We start from the raw sequence: 24,243 nt of genomic DNA, 5'->3' as shown, positions 1-24,243 counted from the left end.
ACAGCAGAATTTCATGTATTGGTCATGAACTTCTGTGTACTACTGTTGTGGCCCTTTTAGACAAAGAAACTAGGGATGGTTACACTCCTCAAGTTACTGTACCAGGAAATCTCAGAGCAAGAATACAAAGACTAACAAAACCAGTGTCAGGCATAGGACATCTGCTCAGGTCAGGGGAGTCAGGGGTTCTCAGAATATCCTTGGTTGCCTCCTAGGACTTAAAGATAAGACCCTATTGCTGAAGCCTCCACACACTTCAGATATAGGACTGGAGAGAAATCTAGAACTGACTGCAGGCTCCTCCCTGGTTCTCACAGTATCCAAGCATCTCAGGAAAGCTGCCAATTAGTAGTCCTACCCCCGCTGCCAATCAATCAGTAGTCCTACCCATGCTGCCAATCAATCAGTAGTCCTACCCCCGCTGCCAATCAATCAGTAGTCCTACCCATGCTGCCAATCAATCAGTAGTCCTACCCCCGCTGCCAATCAATCAGTAGTCCTACCCATGCTGCCAATCAATCAGTAGTCCTACCCCCGCTGCCAATCAATCAGTAGTCCTACCCCCGCTGTCAATCAGTAGTCCTACCCCAGCTGCCAATCAATCAGCAGTCCTACCCCCGCTGCCAATCAATCAGTAGTCCTACCCATGCTGCCAATCAATCAGTAGTCCTACCCCCGCTGCCAATCAATCAGTAGTCCTACCCCCGCTGTCAATCAGTAGTCCTACCCCAGCTGCCAATCAATCAGCAGTCCTACCCCAGCTGCCAATCAATCAGTAGTCCTACCCCAGCTGCCAATCAATCAGTAGTCCTACCCCAGCTGCCAATCAATCAGTAGTCCTACCCCAGCTGCCAATCAATCAGTAGTCCTACCCCAGCTGCCAATTAGTAGTCCTACCCCGGCTGCCAATCAATCAGTAGTCCTACCCCGGCTGCCAATCAATCAGTAGTCCTACCCTGATGTAAAGCCTGCAAACACAACAATCGTGGCCAGCACAGCAGACAGCCCCCAGGGAGCAATAGTGACCAGCACAGCAGTCAGCCCCCAGGGAGCAATAGTGACCAGCACAGCAGACAGCCCCCAGGGAGCAATAGTGACCAGCACAGCAGACAGCCCCCAGGGAGCAATAGTGACCAGCACAGCAGTCAGCCCCCAGGGAGCAATAGTGACCAGCACAGCAGACAGCCCCCAGGGAGCAATAGTGACCAGCACAGCAGACAGCCCCCAGGGAGCAATAGTGACCAGCACAGCAGTCAGCCCCCAGGCAGCAATAGTGACCAGCACAGCAGACAGCCCCCAGGGAGCAATAGCGGCACCTCTATCTTGGGCGCATAACACCTATCTAATTGGACTGAAGACCTCTCAATTGGAGGGAATCCATGCCTGGTACTATAAACCTAGCCAACTACTATTGCTGATGAGGTCACAGACAATAGAAAAGAACCCACCGTCACTTTAATTTCTAACTGCATCCTAAATACTTATCCTTAGCACTGATAAGGGCAACCCTCACTTGTCAGCAAAGAAGCTTCCTTCTAAGGAAGGAGAGACTCTCACAGAGAGCCAAATGCCCAAATGTCCAAATGCCCAACCCCTACAGAGCAGTCTCCACATCTAAGGCATGGGAAACATTTCAGGCGAAGGCACGGAAAGACTGTAAGCGCCAGAGGAATGTGGCATCTGCTGTGAGATAGTGTCTTCTACATGGGACAGGGACACTACACTTAGAAGACCTTAACAGTGTGGTCACCCAGAAAAGACCAGTGCACCACCACCATCAGCTGGCATGCCAATATGGATGGGGGGAAGTCTCACAAGGCCCCACCCCTAGATGACGACTCCAGGAATTAATGACCCCTGAGAGAAGACTGAGTCTTACCCAGGGACAAGCCTCAGGATATGTAATCTAGTGAGGGAACTCAAAATGTGAGCATGTTCCACCTTGTCTGCAGGTCAGAGAATTCATTCGAGCTTACTTTTGTTCTTTCAAAGTTGTTGACAAAAGGTGTGGCTACAAAACAAGATATCCTGACCTAGGCTGTGGTTACTTGATGTTTTGGACATTAAGATGGCTATAGAGGTAGAGGTAGATGTGCTTCACCCTGACCAGAGGTCAGAGAATTCAAGTAGACTTCTGCTATCTTCTTTTGAAATAGGAGGTTTGACTTAGGAAGAGTGGCTGCCGACAGGATACTTGGTCTAGGGTGGGTTCACTGCCGCAAACATCAAATGCTTAACTCAGGAATCAATCTCTTGATGTCAGGCTTGATGTCTCAAGTACTGGAACAAGTAACTGTTCTGGTTGTCCTCTGTGTCATGTTAAAGCAGTCTTTTTGCCTTCTTCCCCCATTTTTATTTGGGTATAAAAGTCTATGGAAAGTACATGCAGGGGGAATTCAGCATTCAGAATCCGCTGAGTTGCCCTCCCAGTACTATCCTTGTCTCTGTGTTCCTATCTTATATCTGTTCCTCCTACCTAATGTTTCTAATGCTCCCGCCCTATCCCGGAACATACAAACTCACTGCTTCTAGGATCATGGCAGGAGTCACCCCAAAAAGGTGACTTAAGATAATCTGGTTCCAAGTGGTCAGTGGTAACGAAAGCAGCAATCAATGGACTCAGCCAGCTGTATTTATTTTTACATGTGTGCGTATGTGCACCTGTATGACAATAATTAAGAAGAGGTCATGAACCTGAGACGGGAGAGAGTTGAGGGAAAGAGAGGAGAAGAACTGATGTAAATATAGTACTCGTGTGTGTATCTAATCTCCTACTCCTCTGTCAGGACAGACAGAATAAAACTTAAAAATAAAACAAAATAAAGGGAAACTCATACCAATGTGATAATTATGTGGCAACTGCACATTTCTCGAGAAGCATCCATCACCTTCCAGAAGGTTGCTGAGCACCTCTGCAGCCCTGTCATTGGGGTGCGCCGGGGACAGCGGCAGCTGAGGCAGCGGTATGTGTGTAGCTTTGTAACAAGCATTTTCATCAAGTTTCAGACAAGTATTCAAAACATGAAGTTTATAAATATTCTTCTCTGTGTCACCTAAAAATACAAAAGCAAACACATGATTAAAAAATTAGTGCCTTTTTTTTTTTTTTTTTTTTTGGTTTTTCGAGATAGGGTTTCTCTGTAGCTTTGGAGCCTGTCCTGGAACTCGCTCTGTAGACCAGGCTGGTCTCGAACTCACAGAGATCCGCCTGCCTCTGCCTCCCGAGTGCTGGGATTAAAGGCGTGCGCCACCACCGCCCGGCTAGTGCCATATTTTAAAATACTAATATAGCTATATTTCTAATTACCTCATAAACTCTTTTTGCTTAGTGTGTATCAATTCACTGTACAAAATAATGGCTTATATTTGCATGCATATATATATATATATATAAAACTTTGATCATATTCACCCACCCCTATTACCCTCAGTTATCCTTCCTTCCCCTCTCCACTTTGTTCTATTTTGTTTATTGAAAGAAAAGATTTCATACACTATATTCTGGTCACGGCTTCCTCCCCCGACCTCCTCCCAGATCCTCCCGTCCATGCAATACCAAACCCTTCCTCTTTCTTTGGAAAACAAACAGGTAAACAAGCAAAAAGAAAAAACAAAACAAAACAAAACAAAAAAACCACAAACCAGAATTTTAAAAAAGAAACACATACACACACACACAAAAGCATAAAATCAGAGACCATAATATACAAGCAAAAAAATCAGAAAAATTTAAAAAAAAAAAGCCCAGACAAGGTAATGTAAGACAAAATACAAAAATACCACTGAGTTCATTCTATAGCAGCCGTCTACTGTTGGGCACGGGGCGCCCTTAAGTGTGGCAGCCCACTGAGACTCTACTGGAGAAAATTAATTTGTTAATTTGCAAGTAGCATCAATGGCAGACAGCCTCTTGGTTGGGACGGGGACTTGTGTCCTGAGTCCCCTCTCGGTGCTGGCGGCCCCCACAGTCTTTGGGAGCTCATGTGTGTGTCAGTCCTGTTAGGTCTGAAGGGCACTGTTTGACTGGAGATCTCCATCCCCTCTGGAGTCTTTCCGCTCACTCTTCCGTATAGCTCCCCCTGCAGGAAGAGCTTGACGTCTTTTCTTTGTTCCCAGAATTCTCTCAATGATTCCCTGGTTTTTGATGTCTAGATCAGTGGCCTGTACTACCAATGTTTCAAACTTTAAGCTATCTTTAAAGGTAACTTGGTCTAAAATCATTTTATAGGAGAGAAACTGTCTAGGAATTGGACGAGAGTACAGGCCTCCAAGCCTATTCTCCAACAATAAACTATTTCTTATAAAATCAGTATATAGGGTTGACTCTTCACAATTCAATGTCAGGATTTTATAGTATTGTTTATGAAATGAATTATAGCTACTGTAAGACACATTATTAAATTTTGTACATCTACCCAAATATTATTCTTCTTCACTTAAAGTCAATAACTAGAGGGCATTGTAATACACATCTTTAATTCCATCACTTAGGAATTCTACCCTAGAGAGGCAGAGGCAGGGCAATGTCTGTGATTTCCAGGCCAAAAAAAGAAAGAAAGAAAGAAAAAAAGAAAGAAAGAAAGAAAGAAAGAAAGAAAGAAAGAGAAAAGAAACAAAAACAAAAAATGAACAAACAAACCAAAAAACATCCAAGAACGACTAATTTGGTCACTAGATGTAACAGGCATCACATTCCGGACCAGGAGTGACTTTTCTTGGTGACTTGGGTTGATTATTTAATGGTATACTTGAGAAAAGGAATGCAAACACCTCTGGTGTAGAACACTGAACTTTGAATATGTGCAGACAGTGAACGCCGTGCATGTGGTGCAGGCTAAAAGGTAACAGCTGGGCAGACCCTGCACCTCCCCCCCCACCCCCCCAGGGTATGTCACTAAAGGTGGCTCTCTGGGCTTGTGGTCTGAAACACAGGCCTTTGACTTCACCATTGTCAGCCATACTCAGCAACATTTGCTCTGCACATCTGAACTAAAGCTGCTCTAAAAGCCCACTCTGAATGACAAGGTGACACACTACCTGAAGTCAGCAATTCGTTGATGATCTTCTTTTCAGTAAGCTGGTTAATGAGGGCCAGGGGGAAATAATTCATCAGGCAAAATGAATACACGGTACTTAGTAGGTTTTCAGCAGAGATGTGGTGAAGACGGGCAGTCAGAGCACTGGTCATGGCTTCTAGGAACCTTTCGGGGAACAAAGGGAAGTCAGATTTCAAATAAACTTCCAAGACAAGCGAGCAGAAGGGCTGATTCCATGCCATAGAACCCAGCTCTTTAGTGAATGCAAAGAAATAAGATGAACCAATCAGATCTGTAAATAAGCTTCCATACAGTGCAGGACACAGTAACCCCATGCTAAGTGTACATATCTAACAAATGACTGTTGTGGATATACTGCCTGAATATGTTTCCATAGGCTTTCAATCATTTCACTCCTATAGGTCTATAAGTGTACATATCTAACAAATGACTGTTGTGGATATACTGCCTGAATATGTTTCCATAGGCTTTCAATCATTTCACTCCTATAGGTCTATGGGGCAGCGGTGTTATTATTCTCATAAATACGGATGAGTGAATCGGCTCAGAGTTGAGTCACTCATCCAGGAAAGTGACAGTGAATGAGCAGCCTGGGCAGAGACATGTAAGAACCTAAATGGTCCGGCACCAAATCCTTCTACTCTTTAGACAGTCTCCACAAGGCCCGAACTACCACTCTCATTTTATAAGCAATTAAAAATTCTTAGCTATTAAATTCTTGGTAAAGAATTACAAGCCTAAACCTAGCAGTCACAGCTATTGTGCGGTATAAACAGGGTTAAGCACAGACAGAGTGGGAGGAAAACACTCGGGGAGGTGACACTGTTAATAAATGGTGGACTTCCCTGGAGCCAGGTTAGACAGACTCTCAGGGTGTACGTTATCCCTAGAATAACACACACAAAGATGAAATATACAGACGATTGTGGCAGGGTAGAAGGGAGAGAGGAGCTTCAGGGCGAAGCTGAAGGGTGGATGCGCTAGGAAAGGGGAGATCATCTGAATGGAGCCCTGAGAGCACAGGCTCTGCCTGTCAGTAAACAGTATTAGGAAGGCATGGATCAGGGATGACATGTAAAACAGTATTATCAAGGCATGGATCAGGGATGCCGTCAAGGGCAAGTGAGTCTGGAAGGAAACTCAACTGACAAGAGGGTGCAGACCAGACTTTGAGACCAACTGGACAATCTCAGGGGCCAGGGCAGCAGTAAGACCTGCAAGGTTAAGAGAATGAAGTTCCACAGGAAGGGACAAGCATACTAGATCCTGAAAATAGCAAGGCAATGGTATTAAACTGTGAGCTGACTGAACCAGGCTCATGCAGCAGCCATAGGAGTATGTAAACCACTTTTAAATCTAGGACAAAATTTGAAAGAAAAATTACTACAAATACAATTATTAAACAGTTAGTAAATATATGATCTTAAAAGATATAAATTATAAAATCAATAACAAAAAATGAGGAAGAATAAAATTGTCTAGATTTTCTACGTGGCTGCCTAAACTAACTTCTACAATAGAATAATTACATAAGACTTATAGTAACCACAAAAATATCTACTAAAGATACATAAAGGAAAACAGATACATCAAATTACAAAGAAAGACACAGTGAAAGAGAAAAAAACTGAAAAAAATTCTAAGGCAGGAAACAAAATGCCAGTAATAAAGCCATCTCTACCAATAAAGGCTTTAAATATGTCTGTACTGCAATCATTGATCTTCACAGGATTACAATCAGTGTGGACACGGACTTCTGAGGATGTCTATGAGGTATTTTCAGAAAAGCTAAACTGAGAAGGGAAGACACCTATCCTCGATTTGGGAAGCACCATCCTATAACTTTGGACCCTGGACTAAATAAAGATGAGAAAGTTACTGCATGCAGAAGTCATCTCTGCTTCCTGAGTGTGGATGCACTGGCCAGTCCCATGCTCCTACCACCACGCTCCTCCTCTCCATGATCAGCTAAACTCTAAATTGGCAGCCAGAATAAACCTTTTCTTACATCTTTACCGTGCATTTTTGCCACAGCAATGAGAAACATAACTGATACATGTATTAAATGCTACAATTAAAAGATAGAATAAAAATAAATAAGATCTAAGTATATACTGTGTGCAAAGAGCTCACTTTAAAGACAGGGTCTGAAAGTGGAAGAACAGAAGACACACAAACAAATGGGGTTAAAGAGCAGGAGTGGCCATATTTATGTTAGAAAAAACAAAATTTTAGTCAGCAACTGTCTGATTCCAGTTCCCGGTTCCGACTTCTTTCTCTGGCTCCAGAGCCACTGGGCACACATGTATTATACACATATATTTACAAACAAAATTCCCATGTACATAAAATAAAAGTAAATAAATCTTTAAAAGAAAAGAAACTAGAAAAAGAACAAACCAAACCCAGAGTCAGTAGAGGAAGAAAGTCATGAACCAGAGAGAAGGATTAACCCAAGTGGCAAACCCACAAATAACCAGCAGGGAGGACAGTAATCTGGAAAGCAGAAACGAGAGACAAATAACCAGCAGGGAGGACAGTAATCTGGAAAGCAGAAACGAGAGACAGACAACAGCACTGACGCCACAGAGACAACAAAAGGAGCTGCCGATGTCACTTACTTGGTAAAATGCTTCACATGCCTGAAGCCTCGGGTCCAGTCCCCAGTACCATGAACCAGACATGGTACCTATAACCCCTGACATTTGGGAGGCGGAGGCAGGAGGATCAAAACTTAGAGGCCAGTATGGGCTACATAGTGAGCTCAAGTTAAAAAAAGATTCATGTAATCTTTGCACATGGTCTTGTATACTCTAAATCATCTTTCAATTATTTATAATATCTAATATAATGCAATTCTACATAATTAGCCGTGATACTACCTTTCACAGGAAAATGACAATAAAGTCTGTACATGTTCAGCCTCTCCCTAGCACAACACAATAATAAAAGGAGATTAATAAGATATTATGGAAAACATTTGCTAACAAATTGGTAGCCAAGAAGAAATAAATTCATATATAAACAACAAAGACTAAAGCATGAAGTAAAAGAAAATCAAAATAGACCAATAATGAATACAGAGATTGAATCAGCTATCAAAAACTTCACAAAAAAATATGGAGCGGTGGCTTAGAATGCAGGCAAAGCATTCGCAAACATAACTGAAAAAGAAAAAAACCTCTGGACAATGAAAATGTCCAGAACCAGAGCACTTCACTGGTGAATCCACTGGTAAATTCTACCAAATGTTGAGAAGGAGAATAATAAGTTAACACAACCCTCTTGAACTCATCCAAACATCTACAGAAGAGAGAACATTTCTTCCAAATTCACAAGACCAACATCATCTTCACACTATGCTATATGGAACAAAACAGTAGGAAACCAAATTCAGTATCATGAAAATGGATCATAGATAAACCACAAACGAGTAAGACCCAGGTAGCTCAGTGTATGCAATCAATTAATGCTATACGTCACATAAACGGAAGGGTTAAAAGAAAAATCACATCATTACTTTAAGCTGAAGAAATAAATTTGAGAAATTCAATATCTTTTGTGATAAAAGTTCCCAATATACCTGGCATATAATAAAGTCATATGTGAAAAGCCCATATAACCAGCAGCATATCAGATGGTGAAAAACTAAGGAATAAGGCAAGAATACCTCCTCTTGCCTGTAGTAATATGGGGCGGCGGCGGGGCTGCGTCCCCAACACCCCAAGGCGGGGCTGCGTCCCCAACACCCCAGCCGCCTGCTTGGCTAGCTTTTGCCCCGAAATAATTACACAGACACTGTATTCTTTTAATCACTGCTTGGCCCTTAGCTCTAGCCCTTACTGGCTAATTCTGATATCCCAATCAACCCATCTCTAACAATCTGTGAGCACCGGTCTTACCAGGAAGATTCTAGTTCAGAGCTTCATCGCGTGTGTCTGCCCGGGAGCGGGGCATGGAGCTAGCCGAGCAGGTGGCTGGGGTGTTGGGGACGCAGCCCCGCCTTGGGGTGTTGGGGATGCAGCCCCGCCGCCGCCCCATATTACTACAAATGGCGCCCAACGTGGGGCTCGAACCCACGACCCTGAGATTAAGAGTCTCATGCTCTACCGACTGAGCTAGCCGGGCAGGCGGCTGGGGTGTTGGGGGACGCAGCCCCGCCGCCCTTATTACTACACTTGCCCATTCTATTTAATACAGTACTAGAAATTCTAGCTTAAGGTGAAATAAATAAATAAAAATACAACTAGGTCCATAAATATTGAGGCAGGAAAAGGGAAAGGAAATGAATAAGATGTAAATAGAGAAGTAGCTTCTGCTTCATTTCTCTACACTACAGGCTCTCCGGGAACAACCCAACCAAGGAGTGAGAGACTCACACACTGTAAACTATAAAACACTGGTTAAAGATGGTACAAATAAAACATGGCAAGACACCACTCACCCAATGACTGGAAGCCAACACTGTTGAAGTGTCTGTGTTGTGTGCAGTGGCTCAGTGACCCAAGGCCATCTCTACCAAACTAACAACAGCATGTTTTTACACAAACACAAACAAACAAACAAAATCCTGAAATTCATTCATACGGGAGCCAAGTTGCCTGAATCCCTTAGCAATCCAGGAAGAAAGAACTAGGTGGGAACTATACACCTTCATGCTTCAGAACAGATCACAAAGCTGTGGTAACTGAAGACCAAGCAGTTCTGCAGAAAAACAAGAGAGGCACCAAGAACACACAATGGAGAATGGGCAACGTCTACAACAGCATCGGGAAAACTGGGTATGTACATAAAAAGAATAAAACTAAATCTCTGTCTTACACTTCACATAAAAATCTACTTAAAACTGAGTAAGCATGAGAACTGAGCTCCTACAAGGAAAACATATGGGAAAGCTTTATTTTATGACATTGTGTAGAACAATCATTTTTAGACTATGATATGAAACGTACAGTCAACAAAAACCAATAGTCAAGGGGACAACAGCAAACTAAAATTCTTCTGCTAAGGAAATGAAGTAGCTGACAGAATCAAAGAAGGGTGTAAAATATTTGCAAACTCTACACCCAATGGGGGATTATCATACAAAACATAGAAGCAATGCCTACAATTTAACAGCTTTATCAGATGCTGTCATGATCAGAAAATGGACAAAGGGAATGACAGAAGAATCACCAGAACAGACATGCAGTGCACAGTTATAATGAGCATGTCCAACACAACATGTTTGGGTTTCATGAAGAGATGTGCCCTTGTACCTGCTAGGATGGCTAAAAGCGAGATGAGAAGACATGGAGACCCAGAGCCACCCCACACCACACACTGTGCTCACTGTGGGGAACAGCCCCAGCACACCACACTGTGCTCACCGTGGGGGAACAGCCCCGGCACACCACACTGTGCTCACCGTGGGGGGAACAGCCCCGGCACACCACACTGTGCTCACCGTGGGGGGAACAGCCCCGGCACACCACACTGTGCTCACCGTGGGGGAACAGCCCCGGCACACCACACTGTGCTCACCGTCAGGGGAACAGCCCCGGCACACCACACTGTGCTCACCGTGGGGGAACAGCCTCGGCACACCACACTGTGCTCACAGTCAGGGGAACAGCCCCGGCACACCACACTGTGCTCACCGTCAGGGGAACAGCCCCGGCATACCACACTGTGCTCACCGTGGGGGGAACAGCCCCGGCACACCACACTGTGCTCACCGTGGGGGAACAGCCCCGGCACACCACACTGTGCTCACCATCAGGGGAACAGCCCCGGCACACCACACTGTGCTCACCGTGGGGGAACAGCCCCGGCACACCACACTGTGCTCACCATCAGGGGAACAGCCCCGGCACACCACACTGTGCTCACCGTCAGGGGAACAGCCCCGGCACACCACACTGTGCTCACCATTGGGGGAACAGCCCCGGCACACCACACTGTGCTCACCATCAGGGGAACAGCCCCGGCACACCACACTGTGCTCACCATTGGGGGAACAGCCCCGGCACACCACACTGTGCTCACCATCAGGGGAACAGCCCCGGCACACCACACTGTGCTCACCGTGGGGGAACAGCCCCGGCACACCACACTGTGCTCACCGTGGCGGAACAGCCCCGGCACACCACACTGTGCTCACCGTGGGGGAACAGCCCCGGCACACCACACTGTGCTCACTGTGGGGAACAGCCCCGGCACACCACACTGTGCTCACCATCAGGGGAACAGCCCCGGCACACCACACTGTGCTCACTGTGGGGAACAGCCCCGGCACACCACACTGTGCTCACCGTGGGGGAACAGCCCCGGCACACCACACTGTGCTCACCGTCAGGGGAACAGCCCCGGCACACCACACTGTGCTCACCATCAGGGGAACAGCCCCGGCACACCACACTGTGCTCACCGTGGGGGGAACAGCCCCGGCACACCACACTGTGCTCACCGTGGGGGAACAGCCCCGGCACACCACACTGTGCTCACCGTGGGGGAACAGCCCCGGCACACCACACTGTGCTCACCATTGGGGAACAGCCCCGGCACACCACACTGTGCTCACCATCAGGGGAACAGCCCCGGCACACCACACTGTGCTCACCATTGGGGGAACAGCCCCGGCACACCACACTGTGCTCACCATCAGGGGAACAGCCCCGGCACACCACACTGTGCTCACCGTCAGGGGAACAGCCCCAGCACACCACACTGTGCTCACCGTCAGGGGAACAGCCCCAGCACACCACACTGTGCTCACCGTGGGGGAACAGCCCGGGCACACCACACTGTGCTCACCATCAGGGGAACAGCACCGGCACACCACACTGTGCTCACCATGGGGAACAGCCCCGGCACACCACACTGTGCTCACCATTGGGGGAACAGCCCCGGCACACCACACTGTGCTCACCATTGGGGAACAGCCCCGGCACACCACACTGTGCTCACCGTGGGGGAACAGCCCGGGCACACCACACTGTGCTCACCGTCAGGGGAACAGCCCCGGCACACCACACTGTGCTCACCGTGGGGGGAACAGCCCCGGCACACCACACTGTGCTCACCGTGGGGGGAACAGCCCCGGCACACCACACTGTGCTCACCACGGGGGAACAGCCCCGGCACACCACACTGTGCTCACCATTGGGGGAACAGCACCGGCACACCACACTGTGCTCACCATGGGGAACAGCCCCGGCACACCACACTGTGCTCACCGTGGGGGAACAGCCCGGGCACACCACACTGTGCTCACCATCAGGGGAACAGCACCGGCACACCACACTGTGCTCACCATGGGGAACAGCCCCGGCACACCACACTGTGCTCACCACGGGGGAACAGCCCCGGCACACCACACTGTGCTCACCACGGGGGAACAGCCCCGGCACACCACACTGTGCTCACCGTCAGGGGAACAGCCCCGGCACACCACACTGTGCTCACCATCAGGGGAACAGCCCCGGCACACCACACTGTGCTCACCGTGGGGGAACAGCCCCGGCACACCACACTGTGCTCACCGTGGGGGAACAGCCCCGGCACACCACACTGTGCTCACCATTGGGGGAACAGCCCCGGCACACCACACTGTGCTCACCATTGGGGGAACAGCCCCGGCACACCACACTGTGCTCAGCGTGGGAGGAACAGCCCTGGCACACCACACTGTGCTCACCGTGGGGGGAACAGCCCCGGCACACCACACTGTGCTCACCGTGGGGGGAACAGCCCTTCCATACTAAGTAGTGCACACTATTATAGGTATAGCCCTTCCATGCTTCATACACTACTGGGAGAAAATTAAATAAATCAGTGAGGATTCCTCAAAAAAATAAAACCCAAATATGAAAAATAAGAGGGCCACCATATCTTGATCTCACATTCAGGGATCTCTCTCTCTTGTTTCTAGCTTTAGGTTTTTGAAGCAAGAGTTGCAGACTGTAGTGTAGGTTTGCCTCTGGCTCACAGGTATCCTCCTGCCCTAAATGTGTAAGTGCTGGATTTATAGGCATGGCAATTACAGCAAGTTTTCCAAGTACATTTTGACTTACAATAACTGAAATCAGAATCTCAACAGGATATGTATACTCTTATGTGCAACACAAAAGTTAACTTATGCCAAAAATCTAAATGTCCATCAATAGATGAATAAATATAACATGCTATTAATATACAATTGGAATATTATTTAACCTTTAAAGGAAGAAAAATCCTTCCATATGACGAAACAGATGAACTTGGAGTACACCGTGTTTAATGAATAAGCTTGTCTAGATGGACACATAGCACATATTCCAAATTGAGAAACAGTAGAAAAATGTGAGTAAAGGAAGAGGGGAAAGAGGGGAAAAGCTGTTCATCAGGGATTGTTCAAATATGGAGGAGGACGCAGCTCCAGGCAGATGTGCTATGCCTGGAGTCAGCAGCACTGGACTGTCCACCTGAAAGTCGCCAGTAAACCACCGCTCTTGCCCAAAACACTTACTGCAACAATGAATTTTAAAGAGACATTTCTTGACTTTTTGATGAAGTTCAAAAGGACAAATAATTTAGGAATTAATAGTAAAGGAGACAAGCTCAAAATGAAAACTTCTATAATGAACAACTGCACCTAAAGAACAAAGGAACAAGCAAACAAAGAACCACAAAGGTAAGACTATTCTATTCAACTCTAAAAATAAATGCTGCTGTATTTCCAGACATGGTGGCTGGGAACACGGTCATGCTTACTGGTGTGGGAAGCCTGAGATCTGCAATCCTTTCTGTAAGCACACCTGTGACAATGTAAAGGAAATCGGTACTTACTCTTTGTTTTGGCCTTTGCTGATGTGATTGAGAGAGGAATACACGTGAAGGATAGAAACAATGTTTCTCATGTTTAGAGCACCAGGCTCCTCCACTACCCTCTCCATAAGCTTATCCATCAAATCGGGATGTCGAAAACCAAGGTCTTCAAATAACAGGAGAAAAAAGATGACCTTAAAAACAGAAAGGAGGGGAAGTTACTCAACAGCTACTATAGTGGTTTTTTTTTTTTGGTTTTTCGAGACAGGGTTTCTCTGTGGTTTTGGAGCCTGTCCTGGAACTAGCTCTTGTAGACCAGGCTGGTCTCGAACTCACAGAGATCCGCCTGCCTCTGCCTCCCGAGTGCTGGGATTAAAGGCGTGCGCCACCACCGCCCGGCTTACTATAGTGGTTTTAAATCTCAAAGAACTTAAGCAACAAAATACTACCCCAAAAGGATAATCATGTGTTTTGTCTTTAATCAGATATCAACTTAATGAGCAATCTCTTCTAAGCTGAGAACCAAGACTAATAACCAAGAGCCAAGAATAATCTCCATACCTCATTTAAATCTTTCTTAGCAGGAGGCAGTAGTACACGCCTTTAATCCCAGCACTTGGGAATCATAGGCAGGCAGACCTCTAAATTTGAGGCCAGCCTGGTTTATAGAATGAGCTTCAAGACAGCCAAGGCTTCACGAAGAAACCCTGTCACAAACAACAACAACAAATCCTTTCTTACCCATTTTTCATACGACAGATCTAAAAATTACTTTATATTGTGCTTGAACTGCTCCCACTTCTAAACTCTGCCTAGATTATCATATATATGGCACCTCAAACATTTTTTTCCTTTTATTTTACCCATAGGCTGGCATGAGCTTGTGATCCTCCAGTCTCAGCCTCCTGAGAGGCGAGGTGGATTGATGGGGGATTTCCCTCTGTATGCTATGAATATGTTTTATTACCATTGGTTAATAAAGAAGCTGCCTCAGTCTATAGCAGGGCAAAATATAGCCAGGCTGGAAGAGATAGAGAGAGAGAGCAGGCAGAGTCAGAGAAACCCCATGTAGCTGCCGAAGGTGAAGGACCTGGAACCTTTCGGGTAAGCCACAGCCTCGTGGAAATACATAGATTAATAGAAATGGGTTAATTCAAATGTAAGAGCTAGCTAGAAATATGCCTGAGTCATTGGCCGAACAGTGTTGTAATTAATATAGTTTCTGTGTGACTATTTGGGTCTGAGCAGTCGGATATGAATGAGCAGTCTCTGCCAACATGGGATCCTAGCTGTGTGCCACCAAGTCCATTTGGATTATCTGAGCCTTAACACTAATAAGGCACAAATATTTTTCCATCTTTCCTTGTCTTTTTAACTTTTTTTAATTAGTATGCATAGTATTCCATTTCTTTATGGCATTTTCAAACAAAATTTGTTGTTGTAACTCAAATATGTCTATTTTATATTAATATATGGAAGTGAAATATCATGATTAAGATATTTTTCACTTCCATTTCCTGCTGGGTAATATTTACCACAAGAATTACTGTCTTTGAACTCAATTTTAATAATAAATTCAAAATTCATCTTACTCTCTTAACCAACTGAATCCACTGATCAGCCTCCACCTACTTCACTAGAAAAAGTAAGGTTCACACGCTGTTACATTTAGACATCTGGATTGTTAAACATGGATCCTGAAAGTGTGGGACTCAAAAGAAAATAGGTAAGATCATAAAGTAGTAACATCTCATTCTTCAAAACCATGAGCCTGTCATACATCATTACTTAGATCCATTTTTATTATTCAAAGCTAATAAGAAAATAGGATCCACAAGGCTCACTAGTTAGTTCACCTACCATAAAACCCTTTGATAACCAAGCAGAAGAACTTTGGACAATGTAGCTTTGCTTTCCCACAGAAAACTGACCACAGAGGGTCTACTCTATCAATGTTTAGCCTGTAGAAGGAGATGGCACTGAGCTAATTTAGCACTGGAATAGTCTGACATATTCTGACATAATGACCTCTCTAAGCAGAAACAAGGGAATGAACAAGCTTCCTGAAAGTTTTCCTGGTATATCCCCAACAGAAACTCACCTGTTTCAGCTTCCAGATTTCAAACAAGGGAATGAGCAAGCTTCCTGAAAGTTTCCCTGGTATATCCCCAACAGAAACTCACCTGTTTCAGCTTCCAGATTTCAAACAAGGGAATGAACAAGCTTCCTGAAAGTTTCTCTGGTATATCCCCAACAGAAACTCACCTGTTTCAGCTTCCAGATTCCAAACAAGGGAATGAGCAAGCTTCCTGAAAGTTTCCCTGGTATATCCCCAACAGAAACTCACCTGTTTCAGCTTCCAGATTCCAAACAAGGGAATGAACAAGCTTCCTGAAAGTTTCCCTGGTATATCCCCAACAGAAACTCACCTGTTTCAGCTTCCAGATTCCAAACAAGGGAATGAGCAAGCTTCCTGAAAGTTTCCCTGGTATATCCCCAACAGAAACTCACCTGTTTCAGCTTCCAGATTCCAAACAAGGGAATGAACAAGCTTCCTGAAAGTTTCCCTGGTATGTCCCCAACAGAAACTCACCTGTTTCAGCTTCCAGATTCCAAACAAGGGAATGAACAAGCTTCCTGAAAGTTTCCCTGGTATGTCCCCAACAGAAACTCACCTGTTTCAGCTTCCAGATTCCAAACAAGGGAATGAACAAGCTTCCTGAAAGTTTCCCTGGTATGTCCCCAACAGAAACTCACCTGTTTCAGCTTCCAGATTCCAAACAAGGGAATGAGCAAGCTTCCTGAAAGTTTCCCTGGTATGTCCCCAACAGAAACTCACCTGTTTCAGCTTCCAGATTCCAAACAAGGGAATGAACAAGCTTCCTGAAAGTTTCCCTGGTATGTCCCCAACAGAAACTCACCTGTTTCAGCTTCCAGATTTCAAAAGTTGTAGCCACATAGTCAGCTATGCCCTTGAAGAGATCTTCATTTTGGTATCGCAGGTCTCTACAGGACTGCAGTATGCCAATCAAGACTTTAAAAGGACACCCGTGGATATTATCTTTAAGAATGAGTTAAATACGCAAGCATTACCAGATGGCTTTGAGCATAAGATTCAAGATATTCATACCTTCTTTGGGAAAAAAACAACACTATTTTGAAGGAAAACAAAACAACGGCCAAAAATAAAATTTATATGTAACCAGTCATCAGTTCTGCATCATAAGAGCCAAGATTTCAAAACAAGTGAACGGTCAGATACGGCAGATAATATGGAAAAGCCTCCTTACCTATGACCACCTTACTGCATTCATTCAGAAGGACAACAGAGCGGTGATCCATCGCAGCCAGTACTTCAAACATATGTTGGCTATTCAAGACAGAAAATCTGTCCAACTCCTTCAAGGCTTTCATCTACAGAAAACAAACTTGCATTTAATTATCATCTGTGGAAAATTTAATGCTGAAGAAACAAGCATGAGGCTTAAGAAAGGTGTACACAAATACAGAAGTAAATATATATACACAGATATGTTTGCACAGACAGATAGATGTCTTAAGTCATTTCAGTAAAAGTACAGCCACATCCTCCTTCAAAACCGACTTTAGGGAGTAACAGGTCAAAGGACAGTTTCTTCTATCCACTTGAGAAAAGCCAGGTGTTTACCTCCAGTTTCTTCTTAAGAGCAAATGGCGTGTCTTTCCCGATATATTTCATCACTGTTTGTAATGTGAAGATGTGTTCTATCTTCCAAACTTGCTGATCAACTAGGATTCTGTCATTAGACACAAGAAATAGGATGATCCTAGAATCCAGCCCCTACTTGGAATAGACCAGGAATAAGAAATCTACAGACGTGGTCTACCTGCCCAAGAGGGTATAAGCGGTTAGAGAAGAACCTAAATCATTCTAAGGTACTTCCTCTTACATTACTGTACTGCCTTTATTAATGAACAAGTCACATCAGATTAAAGGTATCCTCATAACCTTCCCTAGTCTGTGACATCAGATCACTTGGATCAATTTTATATCTTCATAAGATACAGTGTGATCCATACAGTGTCCTAGTAACCATTCTGAATTTAGTATACATGTCAGTTCTCCCCGACTTTACATCAGTACTAGAGTCTAAGAAAAACTAATTTCAATATTACCTACAAATTTTTAGAAAGAGATCCTTTAAAAATTACTATCTTCAGGTTTTTATCATTCAGAGTTGGAATTTTAAGCTTAATAAAATATTAACAATCACCAATGCCTCCTTTATTAGTGTCTCCCAAAAAAGGAATCAATTTTCGTTGGGCTTCTAAATTGCCCATATCAGGGCCACAGAGAAAACCACATGAAGAAACCTAGGAGGTTCTTACCGCAACCCTGCTCGAAGCGCATTCACATTCATGCATGGCTCCAAAGTCTTTAAAGCAGTTGACAAAATTGAAAGACATCTCTCATCACACTCATTGATGCGCTCCTGGTAAAACACAATTGCAAACAGCAAAGGCCATGAGATGTGCACTAGCTTTCCCAAGCAAAACCTCTGGACCCACACTTTCACAGGACTAAGTACCAGACCAGCAAGTCACGGAGTCCATCATACACATATACCCAGGAAGTAAACTATGACAATTCAGTGGCTTTCCAGATAATTGACACGTAACCTTTTAAACATCAACACTTTCCTATGCCTCAATGGAAATCTATTTGATATTGATTTTATTCCTTTGCTTGTGAAATAACTGCATTAAACACCATTTTTACCCCTTCATGGGACCCCAAACCACTATGGGGACATCAGAGTAGAATAACAGAAGATCTCCTAAAGTAGATAGGCCAATTGCTCCCCTAAAAGTAAGAATAACACAAGTTATGATATAGTAACACAGTAGAATACTATAGAATAACAGAAGATCTACTAAAGTACATAGGCCAATTGCTCCCCTCAATGAGCCTTAGAGGGCTGTCCTTACAACTTCCACATAACCTTCCTTCCCTGAGCACCATGCTACAAGTGCCTGTGAATCTCCTTACTGACGTGACCCACTGCATTTGACCACCACTCTCTGGGTCTCAGTCAGGTGCTAGTTTAGTCCAGAAATGCCAGGGGAGATATGGGCAGAGAACAGTGCTGACTGCTATGAACAGTCAGACTACTTGGCTCAGATGCACTGACGGCACACTGCCCTCTCACCTCTGGCTAAGCGTCTTTATGACACCCACATATTATGGAGGAACAGTCACATGCCGATTTGCTGACTATGTTCCTGGTGAGGATGCTGATATGTTCCTGGTTGGGAATGCCTGTGCAAGGTCTACTACATAGCTGCATCACTGTAGTGGGAACTGAGTCACACCAATCATTGTAAGTGGCTGGACAAGAACAAATACAAAGCTTAACAAGCAAAATATAAAACTTAATAGTTCTTGCTTGAGAACATATGAAGTTTACATAAAAAATTAAAAACTCATCTACCTATAAACTCAACTCATGAATCCCAGTGAAACAAGAGTATGTGATACATTATCTCCAGGCAAGTAATGCAATTTAGGATATTTCCTTAATTATTGAGTTTAGACGTCTGACATAGCCATTCTTTAAAAGTAAATGATTCCTTCTTCACGTCTGGTGCCATATAAATGACATAATGTACAAACTTGAGCAGACCAATCCCTTGCCTGAAATTCTCCAATGAACTCCTAAGTCTACCGGCAAATACAAGCTCCAGTGGGCATAAAACTGTGGCACCTTGTTCATGACTGACACCCAATATGCATTCGCTGTGTGAATCAAGGAATACACGAGCTGCTAAGCAAGCAGTTTGGTATCATTAAATCTGTTTCCTTGTCTTCAGAGCTGGTGAGAGGATTAGGACACTATGTGAGGAAACTGCTAGCTCACCTCCTTCCCTACCCCTCTTTCCTTCAACTACCAACCTTTCTTTGTATGGCTTGCCTTTCTCTTCATTTTAGCTTCTCTGTTCCTACTTAGCCCTAGAGAAGGTAAGTGGAGCAGGCTTCCATAAACTTTCAAAGCAAAAAATCATCTAACTTAAGGTCTCCTAGACATATACTATACAATACAGAAATGCACATTAAAAACATATATTCCACTGATAGTCTCTTCTTATATTTTTGGTTGTGAGCCTAGCCTTTAAAGGTTGAGCCACCTCTCCAGCCCCTGATAGTCTCCTTTAAGGAAGCTATACACATCTTCTTCCCCCGACTCGTTCAAAATATGTTAAACACAGTAAAGCCACATGTAAGTCTCCATTTGACTTACCTGAATTGTCCTCAGCAACGTCTGAACCATAAGAGCATTCTGGGGGACGCCCAGCTTCATGATAGCATTCAGACTGAAGAGAAGGTGGTCATAGTGCATGATCTTGGCTTCTCTCATCATTTGCGTGCACAGCTGATGAAAGGCGGGGTGACTGAACATCAGCTGTATCTCAAAGCGCCTCTTGTCTCCAGACACCCTTCTGACAATTGTCCACATTGCTAAGAAATAGCTACTACTAGGAAATGTGGGCGCTCTTGAGAATGTGTCGAGCACATCACTCAAGGAGTTACACTCCTGGGCCAGCTTTTTATGACTCATGGGGGTTGGTCTCATCTTCTTGGTGAGCACGTCTTCACTGGAGCTATGATGGAAGTTTATTTTCATTAAATCATGATCAGATGCCCCATCAGAGACAAGAGAATGTTCTGAGTCAGAGGACAGTCTTCTAGGACAAAGCACTCTGCCAAATTTAAAGACACCTGCGTGTTTTACGCCTTTAGTTTGAGTACAATCATCTACTGATTTCAAAATACCCTGAAAGAGGTATCTAACAGATGGCCGCAGTCCATCCTCAAAACCATTTAACAGGCGCTTTCTTGGGTTCCATTTTGAATAAACAACTTCTGGTCTGCAAAATCCCAGAGGATATATCCTCAAAACTCTGCTTCTTGGAAGCACAGCACGCAACTGTCCGATGTTCCAGAGCAAGGAATGTGCTTTGTTACTCATTTTGCTCTCCACGGGCACACTTCCAAATACTCACAATGCAACAAAATTTGACTTCTTTCTAAATAGAGCATATGCTGTAGACTATCCTGCAGGGGATAGGCAAATAAAAGAAATAACAGTTAAAATTTTTGCATCTAACAGGAGCCTGCATGGATATCTATGAGCCACTAGAACTTCATATTAAAAAGGCAAAACTATATCTCCAGTATGTCTCTCTTACTTATATTCCAAAGTGCACATCATTGTAAAGTACCCAGGTCAGTAATTTTAGCAGTGGTATAAAATAGCTTATTATTATTATTATTTATTATTATTTCCCATGTAGGTGTTCAATAAGTCTTCTTCTGCTAAGAGTAATTTTGTTAATGCTACTTTGGAGGCCTCCACTGAAAATAGTATCATTGATGGACACTTTCAACAGAATGATCTAGCAATTGCCAAAACCAAAACATTAAGAAAACATACTTAGGTCTGACCACCGGAGCCTTAGTCCTGACTGCTCCTGGAGAGGTAAGAGTCTGTGTTCAAGTGTGGAGAGCCCAGCTCGCTAGACTCATCACAGGAAAAATCCATCAAGATGATGTCTCAATTCTGAACATCTATACCCTAAATACAAGAGCAGCCACATATATAAAAGAAACATTCCTAAAGCTTAAATCGCACATCAAACCTCACACACTAATAGCAGGAGACTTCCACACCCCACTCTCACCACTGGACAGGTCTGTAGAGAAATAAGAGAATTAACAGATGTCATTACTCAGATGAACTTAACAGACATCTATAGAACACTTCACCCAAACACAGAAGAATATACCTTCTTCTCAGCAGCACCTCATGGAAACTTCTCTAAAATTGGTCCATACACGGTAACAAAGATACAAAAACCTCAACCGATACAAAAAACGGAGTAACCCCCTGTATCTTATCAGATCACCATGGCTTAAAGATAGAATTCAACAACAATACTAATTACAGAAAGTCTATGAATTCATGGATATTGAACAATGCTCAACTGAATCACCCCTGGGTCAAGGAAGAAATAAAGAAATTAAAGACTTCATAGAATTTAACAAAAATGAGGGCACACATACCCCAAAAAACTTATGGAACACTATGAAATCAGTGCTAAGAGGAAAGTTCATAGCACTAAGTACCTACATAAAGAAAGTGGAGAAATCTCACACTAGTGACTCAACAGAACACCTGAAAGCTCTAGAACAAAAAGAAGCAGACTCACCCAGGAGGAGTAGAAGACAGGAAATAATCAAATTGATGGCTGAAATCAATAAAATAGAAACAAAGAGAACAGTACAAAAAAAAATCAATGAAACAAAGAACTGGTTCTTCAAGAAAATCAACAAGATAGACAAATCCTAACCCAAACTAACCAAAAGGCAGAGAAAGAATATCCAAATTAACAAAATCAGAAATGAAAGGGGGAGACATAACAACAGACACTGAGGAAACTCAAAGAATGATTAGGTCTTACTTCAAAAACCTATAGTCCACAAAATTGGAGAATCTAAAAGAAATGGACAAATTAAATCAAGACCAGACAAACAATTTAAATAGACCCTATAACCCCTAAGAAAATAGAAGTCATCAAAAGTCTCCAACCAAAAAAAAAAAAAATCCCAGAGCCAGATGGGCAGATTTCTACCAGAAGTCAAACTTTCGCTATTTGCAGATAATATAATAGTATGTATAAGTGATCCCAAAAATTCTACCAGGGAACTCCTATAGCTGATAAACACCTTTAGCAATGCGGTAGAATACAAGATCAACTCAAAAAAAAAAAAAAGCAGTAGCCCTCCTATATACAAATGATAAAAGGGCTGAGTAAGAAATCAAAGAAACATCGCACTTTACAATAGCCACAAATAACATAAAGTATCTTGGGGTAACACTAAGCAAAGAAGTAAAAGACCTCTACAAAAAGAACTTTAAGTCTTTGAAGAATGAAATCGATGAATATACCAGAAAATGGAAAGATCTCCCATGCTCTTGTATAGGTAGGATCAATATAATAAAAATGGCAATCTTACCAAAAGCAATCTATTTTTTTTTGTTTTTTTTTTAATTTATTTATTTATTAAGGATTTCTGCCTCCTCCCCGCAACCGCCTCCCATTTCCCTCCCCCTCCCCCAATCAAGTCACCCTCCCTCATCTGCTCTAAGAGCAATAAGGGTTCCCTGACCTGTGGGAAGCCCAGGGACCGCCCACCTCTATCCAGGTCTCCTAAGGTGAGCATCCAAACTGCAATCTATAGATTCAATGCAATCCCCATCAAAATCCCAACACAATTCTTCACAGACCTCAAAAGAACAATACTCAACTTCGTATGGAAAAACAAAAAACTCAGGATAGTCAATAACAATCCTGTACAAGAAAGGAACTTCTGGAAGCATCACAGTCCCTGACTTCAAACTCTACTACAGAGCTATAGTAATTAAAAACGGTATTGGCATAAAAAGACAGGTAAACCAATGTAATCAAATCAAAGACACTGATATTAATCCACACACCTATGAACACCTGATTTTTTGCAAAGAAGCTAAAATCATGCAATGGAAAAAAAAAGAAAGCATCTTCAACAAATGGTGCTGCCATAACTAGATGCCAACATGTAGAAGAATGTAAATAGATCCATATCTATCCCCATGCACAAAACTCAAGTCCAAATGGATCAAAGACCTCAACATAAATTCAACCACAATGAATGTCACAGAAAAGAAAGTGGGATGTACTTTTGAATGCATGGGCACAGGAGACTACTTCCTAAATATAATACCAGTAGCAGAGACATTGAGAGCAACAATTAATAAATGGGACCTCCTGGCACTGAGAATGGCTCACACAATCAATATATCTCTTTCCTTGCTGTCCTTTTCTGTCCTTCCCCCATCTAGACCATCCTATTCCCTCATGTTCTGTTCCTCCCTCTCCTTGCCCCCCCCAACATGGTCCCTATTTTCTCAGGAAATCTTATCTATTTCCCCTTTCCCCATGGATCCATGTATGTCTGACTTAAGATTCTCCTTGTTCCCCAGTTTCTCTGGAGTCATGGACTGTAACTTCTGACAGGCAAAGGACACAGTCAATAAGACAAAACAACAGCCTACAGAATAGGAAAAGATCTTCACCAACCCCACATCGAACAGAGGACTGTTCCCCAAAATATATAAAGAACTTAAGAAACTAGAAGTTAAAACACCAAATAATCCAATTTTTAAAAATGGGGTAACAGATCTAAACAGAGAATTCTCAACAGGTCTCAAATGACTGAAAGACACTTAAGGAATTGCTCAGAATCCTCAGAGATACCATCTTACCCCAGTCAGAATGGCTAAGATCAAAATTACCAATGATTGCTTATGCTGGAGAGGAA

The 24,243-nt window shown here is 43.6% G+C and overlaps 1 protein-coding gene across 1 annotated transcript in view; it reads right to left on the bottom strand.

Annotated features, from left to right (window-relative positions):
• Fastkd2 (FAST kinase domains 2) overlaps positions 1-24,243 on the bottom strand; it is a 29,221-nt gene that overhangs the window by 3,251 nt on the left and 1,727 nt on the right. Inside the window, exons 2-9 of the mRNA XM_075951641.1 lie at positions 20,123-20,937; positions 18,213-18,316; positions 17,512-17,620; positions 17,135-17,258; positions 16,766-16,905; positions 13,866-14,038; positions 5,038-5,201; positions 2,838-3,053 (exon numbers count right to left, since the gene is read on the bottom strand). Of these exons, the coding sequence (XP_075807756.1) occupies positions 2,838-3,053; positions 5,038-5,201; positions 13,866-14,038; positions 16,766-16,905; positions 17,135-17,258; positions 17,512-17,620; positions 18,213-18,316; positions 20,123-20,851 (1,759 nt within the window). The 5' untranslated portion in view covers positions 20,852-20,937. The remainder of the gene's footprint in view (positions 1-2,837; positions 3,054-5,037; positions 5,202-13,865; positions 14,039-16,765; positions 16,906-17,134; positions 17,259-17,511; positions 17,621-18,212; positions 18,317-20,122; positions 20,938-24,243) is intronic.

The sequence above is a fragment of the Microtus pennsylvanicus genome, chromosome 17, assembly GCF_037038515.1.
Source record: "Microtus pennsylvanicus isolate mMicPen1 chromosome 17, mMicPen1.hap1, whole genome shotgun sequence".
In the NCBI taxonomy this organism is placed as follows: domain Eukaryota; kingdom Metazoa; phylum Chordata; class Mammalia; order Rodentia; family Cricetidae; genus Microtus; species Microtus pennsylvanicus.
This window is presented reverse-complemented; position numbering and strand designations above follow the sequence as displayed.